The following is a 14192-nucleotide window of genomic DNA, read 5'->3' on the forward strand; positions in this document are numbered from 1 at the left end:
AAGTTCAAGATCCTAAAATGTAATATTCCTACAGGCCTTTTAATATCATCTGCGGTCAAATATATTTAAAAGAACAGTAGTTGACATTCTATTGATATGAAAATGGAAAGCAATATACCAATATCATCTACAAATGTAAACATAATTCTAGATTTGCTTAGTATTAAAAAGTTATTTTCAAAAATTTAAGGATTCACTATAGATTTATCAACTTTACACATAACTGAGATATTAAATAGCTGACATTACACTGATATGCACAACTACCTTCAAAATACAAGATGCCTTCTTTCTTGCCTGACGTAATAGGCCCCTAGTTTCCACTTGGGTTTGGTTCCAGTACCCGTCCCCAACCTGCGGATACTCAGATTAGTGAGATGGTAAAATCCCATTATGTATAATTGTATAGTAAAATGACACCCCTTTAATAAAACATCAAAATGAATGTTTGCTTTTTGGATTTCTAAAAAAAATTATCATGCTTTCAGTGGTTGAATCCATAGATATGGAAGGCCGGCTACACAAACACCAGCTCTCAGCAAACAATAATGGAATTGGCATTTCCATTTCAGAGGCATGAAACAATAAGGCTCTTTTGTCTTCTAGGAAGGCCTGTGCTGATTGCTCACTTCTTTTAGACGGAAGTGTATAAATCTAAATAGCTGCAACCACCATTTAGTTGTTGGAAATCTCTCTACATTCATTAAGCTTTAATTGCTACACCTTTCCCCTGCATGATCAGCTACAATTCTTTGGAAGGGACAAGAACAGAACACAGACAAAAGATGCACACACTGCATTAAGACAAAACAATTTGTACTAATTGGCTGATAACAGGTTTAAAATTGCTATTAGATTCATTTTTACAAGACTGAGTTTCTTTGGTTCTTCAATAAAGTTGTCTCACTCTCTATATACAACTAGAATCTCCAGCTATAACACTGCTATTTCCTAATATTTTTGAAGTCAGTTTATTGTTATTTATTTTTTTGTAATGGACTGAGCATTTTTAAAAATATACACTAACTATTTACATAATGATTATAAAAATACATTTTATTTATACGGAATTTGTTTAAATAACAATAATTACACCAAAGGGTTTACAATTATTGAAATTTTTGAGGAGATCTTGACATATACCATAAAAGTAGTATTTACAGAAGTAAGTTTTTCCCCATTTTCTTTAAAGACCACATTCCTTAAAATTATATCTTTTCCAAACTGAACTCTCCTGCATCTCTTTTCTGTTTCTTGGGTTGATGTGTTTATGTGATTATCACCAGGGGCAACATTCCTTATTTAAGTGCATCAGGAGATACCAAAGAAACTCATTTCAAAAATGAAATTACCTAATCAGAATACAGTAGAAAGTTGAATCATGAAAAAAACAAGCTAGAGTATGCTTTAATGCAGGAGATACCAATGTAGTCAGTAGGTTATACCACGTACCATCTCAGCTCATCTTCAAATTGTGTTATGGCATAAATGCAGTTGCTAATCTTAACTACAGAATTCCTGATGAATTAATGGACTTTGTGTAAGTGTTGAATTACTATTTAACAATTGATTCAATGGATCTACTCTAGATGGGTCTATCAGTTCAGACTGAAATCTATAAAGGCAAAATCAAAAACTTTTTTCTTTTGTGCAACAATCTACCATTTTCCAGCTTCCAAAGACAAGTCAAAATAAAGTTGTATTCTCCCATTATGTTTTCAAAGGAGAGGATGTATTTTCCATGATATTGTAGTAGAACAATAAATTACATTTATCTATGAGACTCTACAATCCTGGATTTGGCAAAATATCGGTTCCTAACCACCATTTACAGAATATTATCCTGTTCCATCCATGGACTTGTTTACTTATTTACAATTTAATATAACCAACAGGTTGTGATCAAGCTCAATGGCATTATGATTACTTAAAAGAGTTTGAATAGCCATTATCCCATCATGGCCAGTCAGTGATAGCTCTGGTCAGCTGTTTCTGGCATCACTTCACTAGAAATCATTGTTTAGGGAATAAAGGGAGAGAGCTCTGTGTAAAACAGAAGTTTTCTTGTAATAGCAGGTGTATTCATTATTCTGAACAAACTTGCACTCAAGGTTCTCAAATTTACCACTATCATTATGTGATCACAATGAAAAGTCTTTTGAATATAAGACGCTTTCAAAGAATTTGTTTTCACTGAGAGGTTTCAAAGAGCTTTTAACACCTACTTTTGTCAGTTTTCTCTCCCTTTTCCCAGTGAAGAGAAATACCACACTGAAGACATTTTTGTATAACTCCATCGTAACATTACCCCAGCTCTTTAGACACCAATTAAGCTAGTATACCTCTTCATGTCTCACTTTCTTTTCTGGTTCTGGAGCTATGAACTGAGATGATGAGTTCAGGGATATTTACAAAAGACTCTACAGAGTACATTCTTGTCAGTTCTTATCATTTAAATGTGGTTTTTAGGCAGAACTGAGCTCTATTGCTTTGTTGCAACCAGTCTTGTGATATGGGTCTGAAATATATCAAGTCAATCACTAAGTTATAAAGTCATGGCCCACAATTGTCATAAATTATTATTGTTGTTTCTTCTTGATCCAAAAAGACAAAATGTTGATTTTTTAAAACATGCACACGTTGCAAGAGAATAATTTTATATTTGTGCTTCTTAAGCTCTGAATATACTGGAACATTAGACAGGCATATGGTTTAAGTAACATTTCCAAGAACAGTCCCTTTGCAGATCAAATGATATGTGACAGACAATTGCATATGATCAGTATACATCATTACATTAGTCTTCAACAAATTACCAGGGAGCACCTGCCTTAACAGGTCTTAAAACTGAGTATTCTATTTGCTCACTTTAAAAAAACAAATCCAGTGTTGACTGTTTCAGAATAGGAAAATATGGATTTGCTTTGGCAAAAGCCACCACAAGTCTTATTTGAAAGCTAGATGCCTGCTTATGATATAAACATACTTCTAGCACTGTTAAACCATCACACCTGAAACTCAAACATGTCTGTTTGCTTCTTTGCGAGCTTAGCTACTTCTTCTCTTATTGCCTTCACCAGAGCAGCAGTGGAAAGGTTGGCAAGCGGGGTATCTGAAGGATCACTTTCTGTCAAGCTCTGTTGAGAAGCAGCAGTGGTGGGCAGCGGGAATTGTTCAAAACTGTGGTGCATATTTCCCGGTTGGCTGTAATGTCGAGGGATCCTAGCAGGAGAGTTGTGCTGATAGCGGGGCCGCGAATAAGCTTCTATGTAGCCAGGCAGGGGAACCTATGGAAGATTTCAATTAGACAGATACAGTGCTCTCAGATAATTTGCTTTGAAACAATGCTGAGTAGCCACAGTAGGTATCATGTGCAAAGAGGCCACAAGAGGACAGAATTGAAAAATTATCAGCCCTGTACTCATGAAAGCAATTTCGTACTACCAATTATCACATACTTTTTATTATTATGATAAATGTGTGTGTTAGTTGCCAAAAGAACAACCTGATGTGAGCAATGTAACTATGCATAGTTGTACACCTCTATCTGCAGATTCAGAGGCAGTAATTTGGTCAAGCCTTCCCACTAAATCTGTGCTTAAGATAAGACATATAACCAAGATGATAAATTGGAGAGAGAAAAACAAGAGATAATCACATATACAAACATCCCACCAAAGGATCATTTCTAAGCCATGGATACTGATCCTTTGAGAATAAAGAAGATGCTCCATCATCAAAACAAGTCACTTGAATTCACTACCAGTGTACAAAGTTGTGTACTTCTCAGTGTGAAAATCCAAATTTTATTGAGGAAGAGTTGGATCGTATTTAGAAAAACTTTCAAAATTAATCTTCTCTGAATTCCCCTTGAATTTTGAAGGTTTGAAATGTCTTGTACCAAGTAAAGCTGATGTACTGGGAAATCTTTATTGCTTATGTGGATGAGATTGCACTTGTTTGTTTTAATATCCAAGCCCCTTTTCCTTTAATATGCATGCATGCACATTGCCTTGTAATGTACATGTAAATGCTGATAACGAAGAATGCAAAATATCTAAAGTTTTCATATACAGTCTTGTAGAAATATTCTTTCCATATGGTTTTCTTCACACACACAAAAACAACATTTGCACGTCAGTAAAATATTGCACAATAATAAATTTGCTGCAGTCATATGTATAAGGTCTTTCAATACCATTTTATCAGTGCACATCAGTGATAGTCACCAGTGTTGCGGGAGAAAGCAAATACAACGACTGAGAAATTGTATATGCTCCAATTCCAGAATTACTTAAAGAAGTTTATCCTGTTTTGGACATCAAGATTCTGTACTGATTGATAAAATGGCAGCTTTGCACTACGCTTCTTATGCAAGAGATTCACTTCCAGGATATGTAAATCTTGAGGTGTTTTTTGTTATCTGTTAGTTCATTTCTGTTCACGTATTTCCAACACACTTACCATTTCATAGATGGTAAGCATACCATGAAAATCTAGGAAATGCTGGGACGCGAGTGAAAATGTGTAAACCAGGCACATTTAGCAAATGGATCTGTGTTATAACAAACACTAGAGGCCAGTATTTCATCAATCTAGTTTGTGAAACACTGCACAGAACTTCAGAGACAAAGCATCCTAGAGATGCAAATTGCTTTGCCAATCAAATTTTTTTTCATTCTTCTAGGATTGTTAGTGCCACTGCAAAGCCATCATCTGAATAATAAATGAAGATGGTGAGAGCAAATGTTTTCAACATCTTAGGCCCCTTCTACAGTGCCATATAATCTAGATTTTCAAAGCAGATAATCCAGATTTTATATGGCCGTGTAATAGGAGCCTTAATCTTTATTAAGACTGGTGACAAAAATTGTTCTTGTTACTATTAGACAACTACTGATACTTATTTTAAATGGTTTGTGCATATGTGTTTATGTGCCTTCAAGTCAGGTGTAGATTTATGGCCATCCCTTTGAATTTCACTAAATTTCCTTTGGCAAGAAATCCACAGAGATGGTTTGTCAGGGCTTTCATCTGAAATGAAGTACATATGCATTGGAGGCCTCCCATCCAATACAAACCACGGCTGATCCTGCTTTGTGTTTCCAAGATCAGACAGAATCTGGTTACTTTTACTCTATGCCAAATCTACATGCATAGAGGAAGTGTTAGTGAAACTTTGCTGATTGAAAGGGAAAATAGAATTTTCATAAAATGCTAATATTTAGAGTATCATATTTTTGTGTTTGCAGTAATTAATTTTAGTGATGGTGATGTATAGCTTTATACTCCATAATCTGAAGTTGGCTTTCTTAAAAAACAGAAAAATGTTGGTTTCAAACTATAACTTCAGATTTCTATGCATTACTAAACTGAGTTTATTTTACTCTCTCAAGGCAAAACATGCAAGGGCCCAATATAATCCTACAATAAATTGCCCATAGCGCTTGGTTCTGAAACTGACTTTCAACACCCCAGAAAACCATATCACAAGTCCGAGCGTACCTTTATAGGAACACTGGTCCAAGATATGGTGGACTCTAGACCTTAATTAATGAGCTACTGGAGCTGACTAATTGGCTTGATCAATATATAGACTACTTGCTGTGCCCAGCTTATGGCAATCATTTGTTGGCCAGGGAGAATAGCAGTGAATAGCCTTGCAGCCTCAAAGTCTGGCCGTGTGCTGGAGTAGCACCCTCAATCAAAGAGCCGCTTTGAAGCCCAGCTAGTTCCTTTGTAGGGGAATCATTGTTTGGCTAGATTGAATTGCATTGAATAGTCTTGCAGCTTAAAAGCCTGGCTGCTTTTTACATAGGGCATCCTTGTTAGGCCAGGTTGAATGCGACGGAGTAGCCTCGTGGATTCAAAGCCTGGGGGTTTTTCACCTAGGGGAAATCTTCTTTGGCCAACGTTGAACAGCACTGAATAACCTTGTGGCTTGCAAGCCTGGCCGCTTTCTACCTTGCAGAATCCTTGGTTGGCTTGTTTGAATAGCAATTAATAGTCTCAGTGTGGCAGGTATGAATGGTACAATTAGGCATTTAATGATTAGCATTTAATGGCCTTGCAGCTTCAAAGCCTGGCTGCTTTCTGCCTGGGGGAATCCTTTGTTGGGAAGTGTTAGCTGGCCCTGATTGTTTCCTTTCTGGAATTCCCAATTTCCCTGCTTTCAAAGTGTTGCTCTTTATTTACTGTCCTGGTTGTAGAGATTATATTGTTCTTATTATTACACCACAGTAATTATTTCATATTATATTTATGATCTTATATTATTTGCTTAGAAGTGGATTATATGAGGCCCCTTCTACACAGCTGTATAAAATCCACACTGAAGTGGATTATATGGCAGTGTGGACTCAAGATAATCCAGTTCAAAGCAGATAATATAAGATTATAAATGGGTAATAATCTCTCTCTCTCTCTCTCTATCTCTCTCTCTCTCTCTCTCTCTCTCTCTATATATATATATATATATATATATATATATATATTATGGAGGAATATATATATACATTATATCCATAGATATATTAGTCCAATAATAATAATAATAATAATAATAATAATAATAATAATAATAATAATAATAACTATGTATTTTATGGAAGGATATATATATTATTATATTCTTATATATATTAGACCAATAATTAGAGGACTAATAATAATAATAATAATAATAATAATAATAATAATAATAATAATAATAAAACTTTATTTATACCCCGCCACCATCTCCCCAACGGGGACTCGGGGCGGCTTACATGGGGCCATGCCCAAAACAATACAATGTAAACAGCATATAAAAGAACAGCACAACACAATACAATAAGCAATACAGTAAATAATATCCATTACAAAATAAAACAAGAAGACAATAAAAACAAAGGCAGACCACATGAACATTAAGTCAAAACTCGGGGTGAGAAAGACATAAAAATAAAAACCACAGCGAACAGGGTCATAAGGGAGTGGGGTATTCTGGAGGATAGATATTAGAGGGAGCAACGGAAAAGAAATATAAAATGGTTACTCTCCAAAAGCACAGCGAAAGAGCCATGTTTTCAAGTCTTTCTTGAAGGCTGCTGGTGTGGGGGCTTGCCTAATCTCAGCGGGCAGAGAATTCCACAGTCGGGGGGCCACAGCAGAAAAGGCCCTCTCCCTTGTTCCCACAAGGCGGGTCTGGGACATCGGGAGTGGGGACAGGAAGGCTTCCCCTGATGAACGAAGGGATCGTGTAGGCTTGTGATAGGAGATACGGTCACGAAGGTAGGTGGGTCCCAAACCGTTTAGGGCTTTATATGTGATGGTATACACCTTGAATTGGGACCGGAAAATAAAAGGCAGCCAGTGGAGCTCCTTGAACAGGGGAGTAGATCTCTCCCTGTAACTCGCCCCCGTAATTAACCTGGCAGCCGAGCGCTGGACCAATTGTAGTTTCCGGGCCGTCTTCAAGGGAAGCCCCACGTAGAGCGCATTACAGTAGTCCAGTCTAGAGGTAACTAAGGCATGCACCACCGTGGTCAAGTCAGACTTCACGAGGTATGGTCGCAGTTGGTGCACAAGCTTGAGTTGTGCGAAGGCCCTCCCGGCCACCACCGACACCTGAGCCTCAAGCGTCAACGCTGAATCCAGGTGGATCCCCAAACTGCGGACCTGTGATTTCAGGGGGAGTGCAACCCCTTCCAGCACAGGCTGCCACCCAATACCCCGATCTGACGCGCGACTGACCAGGAGGGCCTCTGTCTTGTCAGGATTGATCCTCAGTTTGTTCCTCCTCATCCAGTCCGCCACAGCGGCCAGGCACTGATTCAGCATCCGAGGGGCTTCCTTGGATTCAGATGGAAACGAGTAGTGGATTTGCGTGTCATGAGGATGACCTCTCCCAGTGGTTTCATGTAGATGTTGAATAGCATGGGGGATAGAATAGACCCTTGCGGGACCCCACAGGTCAATGGCCAGGGGTCCGAGCAGGTGTCCCCCAGCTTCACCATCTGGGAAACGACCCTCCAGGAAGGACTGGAGCCACAGCAGAACCGTGCCACCGAGCCCCATCCCGGAGAGCCTCCCCAGAAGGATACCATGGTCGATGGTATCGAAAGCCGCTGAGATGTCCAAGAGAACCAGCAGGGTCACACTCCCCCTGTCCAGCTCCCTGCGGAGGTCATCCACCAAGGCGACCAAAGCCGTCTCGGTGCTGTACCCAGGCCTGAAGCCAGACTGCGAGCGGTCCAGAAAATCAGTGTCATCGAGGAACTCCTGGAGCTGCGTGGCAACCACCCGCTCCAGAACCTTGCCCAAAAATGGGGGGTTGGAAATTGGTCTGTAGTTGTTACATACAGATGGGTCTAAAGAGGTCTTTTTTAGTAATAGTTTTACTACCGCCTGCTTAAAGCAGGATGGAACTGACCCCTGACCCAAAGAGGCATTTATAATAGCCACAAACCAATCCAACAACCCATCTTTGGCCAGCTTAACCAGCCAAGAAGGACAAGGATCCAGAGCGCAAGTGGTCGCCCTCACAGACCCAAGAATCCCCTCCACGTCATCAGGAAGAACAAGTCGGAAAGAATCCCACAAGATCGGACAGACAGGTACCTCGGTTACCTCCGCTGGCACTACAGTTAAGCTGGAGTCCAACTCACGGCGTAATATCCTTTTATACAGTATAATGTATAGTCCTACATAAAATATTATATTATTACTATGCATGTATCATATAAAAGTTTTCATTCCAGAAGTGCATCACAACTTTGCTCTGAAGAGAGAAATAAAAAGCTTGGCGAAAAAATGTCCCCTGTAGGCTTCCCTAAGGGCTCTTGATTGGCTGCTCTCAAGTAAGATGGCGCCCTGTTCCCCTGTAGGCTTCCCTAGCGAGTTCCGGATTGGCTGCCCTCAAGTAAGATGGCGTCGCCGGGGTTCTGTATTCTGACAAAATGGTGGGCACTGAGAAGCGGCTGTGGCGGGAGGCAACCCAAGCCGGCCGGTGGTGGCGGCAAATGGAGTCCCCGGCGTTTGAAGCCAGGCCAGAGGAGCCGGTGTGTTTCTTCGCGGCCTACTTTGAGAAGCTGGCCTAGAGCAGCGCCAAGGTGGATGAAGCCGACGCCGGGGACCTTCCCTGACAGATGCAGTTTTGCCTCAACCGCACCGCCCGGGTTGGCCATCCAAAGCCAGCAGTACTTTGAAGAGAGGTAGAAGAAAAGCAGCGAAGCCATGGTGAGCCCCGTCAAGGAACCCGCCACTTTTTGCGCCCTTTCTCCTTCCTCGCACGCGATGGTGTGGGGATGGTGGTAAAGATGGCTGCAGCAGTGTGAAGAGGCTCATGCGCGAGTGACGGTTGGGGGGGTGGACCATGTGAGGGCCTCGCAACGCATCCTGTTCGGCGCAGGTGCACATTGCTTTTTCAGGTTTTTGGGTTGTTTTGGGCCATAGTTCCATCCCTGATGTTTGGTGATGTTGCAGGAACCTAGGGGCAAGGATTTTGGGTTGTGTTGCCAAGTTTTGTGTTTGTGGGTCGTGTAGTTTCGTTGTTTCTATCTAGGTAAAAAGTCCAGAAGCTTTTTATATATATAGATAGGCATGAGATTATTCTAGAATCATTTTAAGGCTTGATCTACACTGCCATATAATTCATATTATCAAAGCAGATAATCCACATTATCTACTTTGAACTGGTTTAAATGAGTCTACACTGCCGTATAATCCACTTCAAAGCAGATAATCTGAATTTTATATGGCAGTGAAAATGGGGCCTAAGAGAGCAAGGTAAGATACAGATATAAATGGTTTTGGTACATGAAAATGTTGATTACTTTTTTAAAAACTGACATATACATTTGTATAATTGACAGTTCTAATATCTACTACACCAAAATTCTTCTTAGCATAATGGAAAATTTTCAAATGTAATATATGTAGTAGCACAGCACTATTTTAAGCTCAGAAATTTTGATAAAATGAAATATGAATTATAAAAGACCTTAGGAGAGAGAAAAATCCTCACCCATTTCTATGTCCTATCATATTTTAATCTTTCTATTTCTAATAATGGAAAAACAACATAGCTAAAATTTGCAGCTATTACAAGCTATTATCCAAGGAATGCTATCTCTGTTAAAATTTCCATTTCCAAATACTTCATCCTAGTATTCATGCATACAAAGAAACAAACAATGTAAATAATTGATGTAATTACCGAGTCAGTCCATTGTCCTGGTAATTCGTTTTCTCCAGCATAGGACATCCAGCCCTGGTTCCTATATGCTGTTGGTGGTGTTGGGATGAAATAGCCTGTAAACCCAGGTCGGTTTGTTGCTGGGATGGCAAACACTGCTGGAACGGTACTTCCTATCAAGAAATAGGGAAAATGATTAGAAATCAAAACACATTGCTCCAGATGCAGAGGAGCATTCAAAGGATACCTGAGATGTTCCAGCTAGGAGATGCCACTTAGCTTTGGCAATAGAGGGTCTCTTGGCAGAACCAGATCACATATGACTGTAATCTGCACCTAGTGCCTTGTTGCCACTGTTGTTGGATGAAATATCCTGCAACAGAATATACCTGTTCAAGAGTATACACTGCTCTTGACGGAGATACCATCACCAAGATCACACAACTACAGAGACTGTACTTGTCTGCCATATATTAGTTGCCAAGCCATTATTTAATCGAACATAGGCACAGTGCAGATGCAATTCCTTAAGATTTATGGTAGTGCAGAAAGAAAGCCAAAGAGATGTTGCGAGTCAGGATTCTAATGGCCTTGTTAATTCATGTAAAAATGTATGTGGTATTAAACGTATTAGTTTAAGAGTTGGCTTAGAATGTAGTTTCTTGTACACAATTATCTGAAACACTAACATAGTGCTATTTTTTCATTATCTCCGTTGATGGAAATGTTCTTAATATACGTGGACAAAAGAATCCTACTGAATAATAAGCAACTGCAATTGCAGCAGTATTCAGATCATCTGGTGAGCCCTGTTGCTACCCTGTAAATGGATTTGTGTGTATGTTCTGTAAAATACTCCTGCAGGAAACATTCTGTTTAGTTAATACTATATATGCACAGTTATTACTTATGGGAAGAAAGAAGGGGAAGAACTGTAAAGGGTGTAACTATTTCTTTCTCTTTTGTGTGGATTTGACTTCATAGCTCATAAAATGTACTGATCACATGGTATTTAAATTAATATCATTTAAATCTTTAATTCCGTCAACATTCCCTATTCCAGCAGTTTTACATTAACAAATATTTCATGACCATATTATGTTATGTTTTCTTCTGATACTTTGTAGCATTTTCTCATAAACATTTTATTTGTTCAGGGAGGTGATCTTCTTTATCAGTTGGCAAATGGATAAATGCTTAAGTCTCACTGGTCTCATCTGGGAGCCGCTTGTTAAATTGCTAGCAACACATCACTAGTTTCAGCTTGAAATACGTTGCCAAGGGTTAGAAAAATAATCCATCTCCATCTTCTGTTCAGCGAAGCTTCTCTCTTACACACTGCATGCATCAGTTCCCAACATGCACGGTTATTAAATGCAACAAGTACCTGACTACAGCTTGTAACCCTTATTTGAATCAAAATCTCAAATGTAATGAAAGGCTTTAAATAAAAGGCACGGAAACATTATTAAGAATGCCTTAAATTATTTCAGTAGCAAATGTGGTGACCCATGATTTTGGGGAAATCAAATAACATATGCTATCAACATTTAACATCCCATTCCCCCCTGGTTTAAATCTATGGCAACAAACCTGTCTGGATTTGCAGCTAGAGCTTTTGTATGTTTATTGAAAATTCAGACAAATGTAAGATAATGAAATTTGTTTCCAAGAAATTCCGGCTTTAGCATGTCTTTTCTAGGACTTTCCCAGGACTATATTAGTTTCAAAAGTGATGCCATGCATGGATTTAAAATGTTTACCCATTGTTGCTATGTAAAACATGTTAGCTTGTTAAAAATATATGTATTTCTAGTCTGTGCTCATTTTACAGAAGGGAAAAAATAAGCCTGTTAAAATGCTCCAAGTGAAGAACACATCTGTAGCCAGGAGTTAGACACTCAGTGTTTCTTAATTCAGTGTCATCTGTACTTAATAATCCTTTACCAACATAGCAAGCAACACTTACTTTTATTCACTCACAGCATTCAGGGGAGGTTCCTGATGCCAATATGGTTTCTATGAAGCCATCCTGAGTCCCCGCAGGGAGACTGGGTGGTTTATAAATAATTTTATTATTATATTATTAGTATTATTATTTCAACCATATAACCTATGTGTTCTGTGTCTCCCACTCCAGTTTGATCTTTACATTGTGAAAACCATATTATACTATAAAATAAGCCAGCTAATAATAATTCAAAGTTTACAAGGCTGTTTCATTATCGTCATCATTTGTAAACTATTGTCTGCCTACAAAGCAGCCGAGTCCTTTGCATGTGGTATGTTATTAAATGGCAGGTTTAGCTGAGCAACTTTGAAACAAAACACTTCACACACGGGGGATGTTAAACAGAAACAATATATTTTAATAAGACAAAGTTCCATTTTTGTTCCAATTCAGTATACAGCACAGTTTCCAGCCTCCGTTGTCTACAATGGGGTTGTCAGAATTGCATAAATGGTGTTTATGGAGTTACATGAGATGAGTCATACCAAGGATACCAACCACACACCCTTCATTGGGAACAGGGGAGGGGTTAGAAATGCACCCCATGTATTCTTGGAGTAATTTCCTCTAATGACATATGATCGTTCTAGTGTGATGCCTTGAAATCTGAATTTAAACCATTTCAGGAAGTTATATTCCTTTGCTGATGAATATACTTCTGAGCAGAAGTAGTATGGGGTGCCTTTACCCTTATGGGATTCAACAACAATCTAGAAACAGCAATTTTAAAAAACAGTTAAGAAACAGAGACATCATAGTACAATCAGAGTCTCTCAAACTCATAGGCTGGGATGATTGTAGATGCAACACAAACTGGGAAAATGCTTTTACCTCTTAAAGCCATTTCCAGTATTAATATTTATACCATAGCAGTATATTTACACCACACTTTACAATTACAGAGATGGCTTGTGACATTAAACCCAAGATGAGGGTAGTGAGGAGCTGCTATCCTGCTGGGACAACGGTAAGCTTCTCTTCAGTGCCAATCTTTTGATCCCAGATCAAGAAGGTTGCAAATCTTAAATAAGCTTAAATGAAAAATAAGACAGCAACTCAGTCCCATTATTACCATTAATTCATGATTAGTAAAAATAATTTTAATACAAGAGTGCTAGAGGCATAAATCTTCTCCACACATTCAACCCTTTTGATCCTGAGCAGAAGAGCAGTAGTGAGCATTCCTCCTACCCTCAAATTCCAAAAACAAAACGGGGTGCCTGTTGTAAGGCAAATACAGAAAGGGCCACTCAAAATCAGGACCTGACTGTAACAGAACTCACCATCCAATATACATGCTAAATTATTAAACAAGTTTTGCATTCGTAAAACTATACATTTCAAACCGTTTCTGCTGGAAAAGGGAAGAATTTTAGTCATGCACACCACTAAAATCAAACCCATGTGGCTGCAAGGGACTCTTCAAACATCGCAGTGGCAATATATTGTAGTTACCATAAAAATTTTGTTCTCACATAAACAATTAGCAGAATATTGCTTAGACTTCTGAGGAAACCACTACTATCACAATCAATAATACTGAAGTCTCACCTAAGGAGGCACGGAGACTGGATGAAATTTAATGTGTCTTGTTCAGTCACTTCAAAATACGTAAGTGGCGAAATGCTCCATGTAGCCTACTAACCAGTATTGATGAAGTTAAAGGCCAGGAATTAGTTAATTTTTTTATAAATTCTTTTTTCTGAGGTAGTCAAAGAACACTGAAGCCCTAGGGAATTCTGCACTTCCTCAGACTGACAAGTGCTGGCTGAACCACCACTCATTGCTTTGCTAATGATGCATATGGGGACACCTGTTTCCTGGTTTGGGTGGTTTCAGGATTTATGATCAAAGGTATTTAATTCCCAGTATGCAGCAAATTGTACAGTGGTAGATCCTAAAATATACAAGTGATACTGCTTGAGACCTTTTAAGTCCTACAGAATTTAGTAGGATGGCTTTGAACTCAAGTAGGTGTTCTTGCTGGTCTTTTTTCAGGATTGT

General features: G+C 38.9%; 1 protein-coding gene across 3 annotated transcripts in view; it reads right to left on the minus strand.

Annotated features, from left to right (window-relative positions):
- Positions 1-1035: 1035 nt before the first annotated feature.
- Positions 1036-14192, minus strand: part of kiaa1549l (KIAA1549 like) — a 234768-nt gene continuing 221611 nt past the window's right edge. For all 3 annotated transcript variants that reach the window (XM_008106762.3, XM_062967756.1, XM_008106755.3), the window contains 2 exons: positions 10199-10350; positions 1036-3287 (listed from right to left, as the gene is read on the minus strand). In XM_008106762.3, the coding sequence (XP_008104969.2) occupies positions 3006-3287; positions 10199-10350 (434 nt within the window). In that variant the 3' untranslated portion in view covers positions 1036-3005. The remainder of the gene's footprint in view (positions 3288-10198; positions 10351-14192) is intronic.

This window comes from Anolis carolinensis, chromosome 1 (genome assembly GCF_035594765.1).
Source record: "Anolis carolinensis isolate JA03-04 chromosome 1, rAnoCar3.1.pri, whole genome shotgun sequence".
Classification (NCBI taxonomy): Eukaryota; Metazoa; Chordata; class Lepidosauria; order Squamata; family Dactyloidae; genus Anolis; species Anolis carolinensis.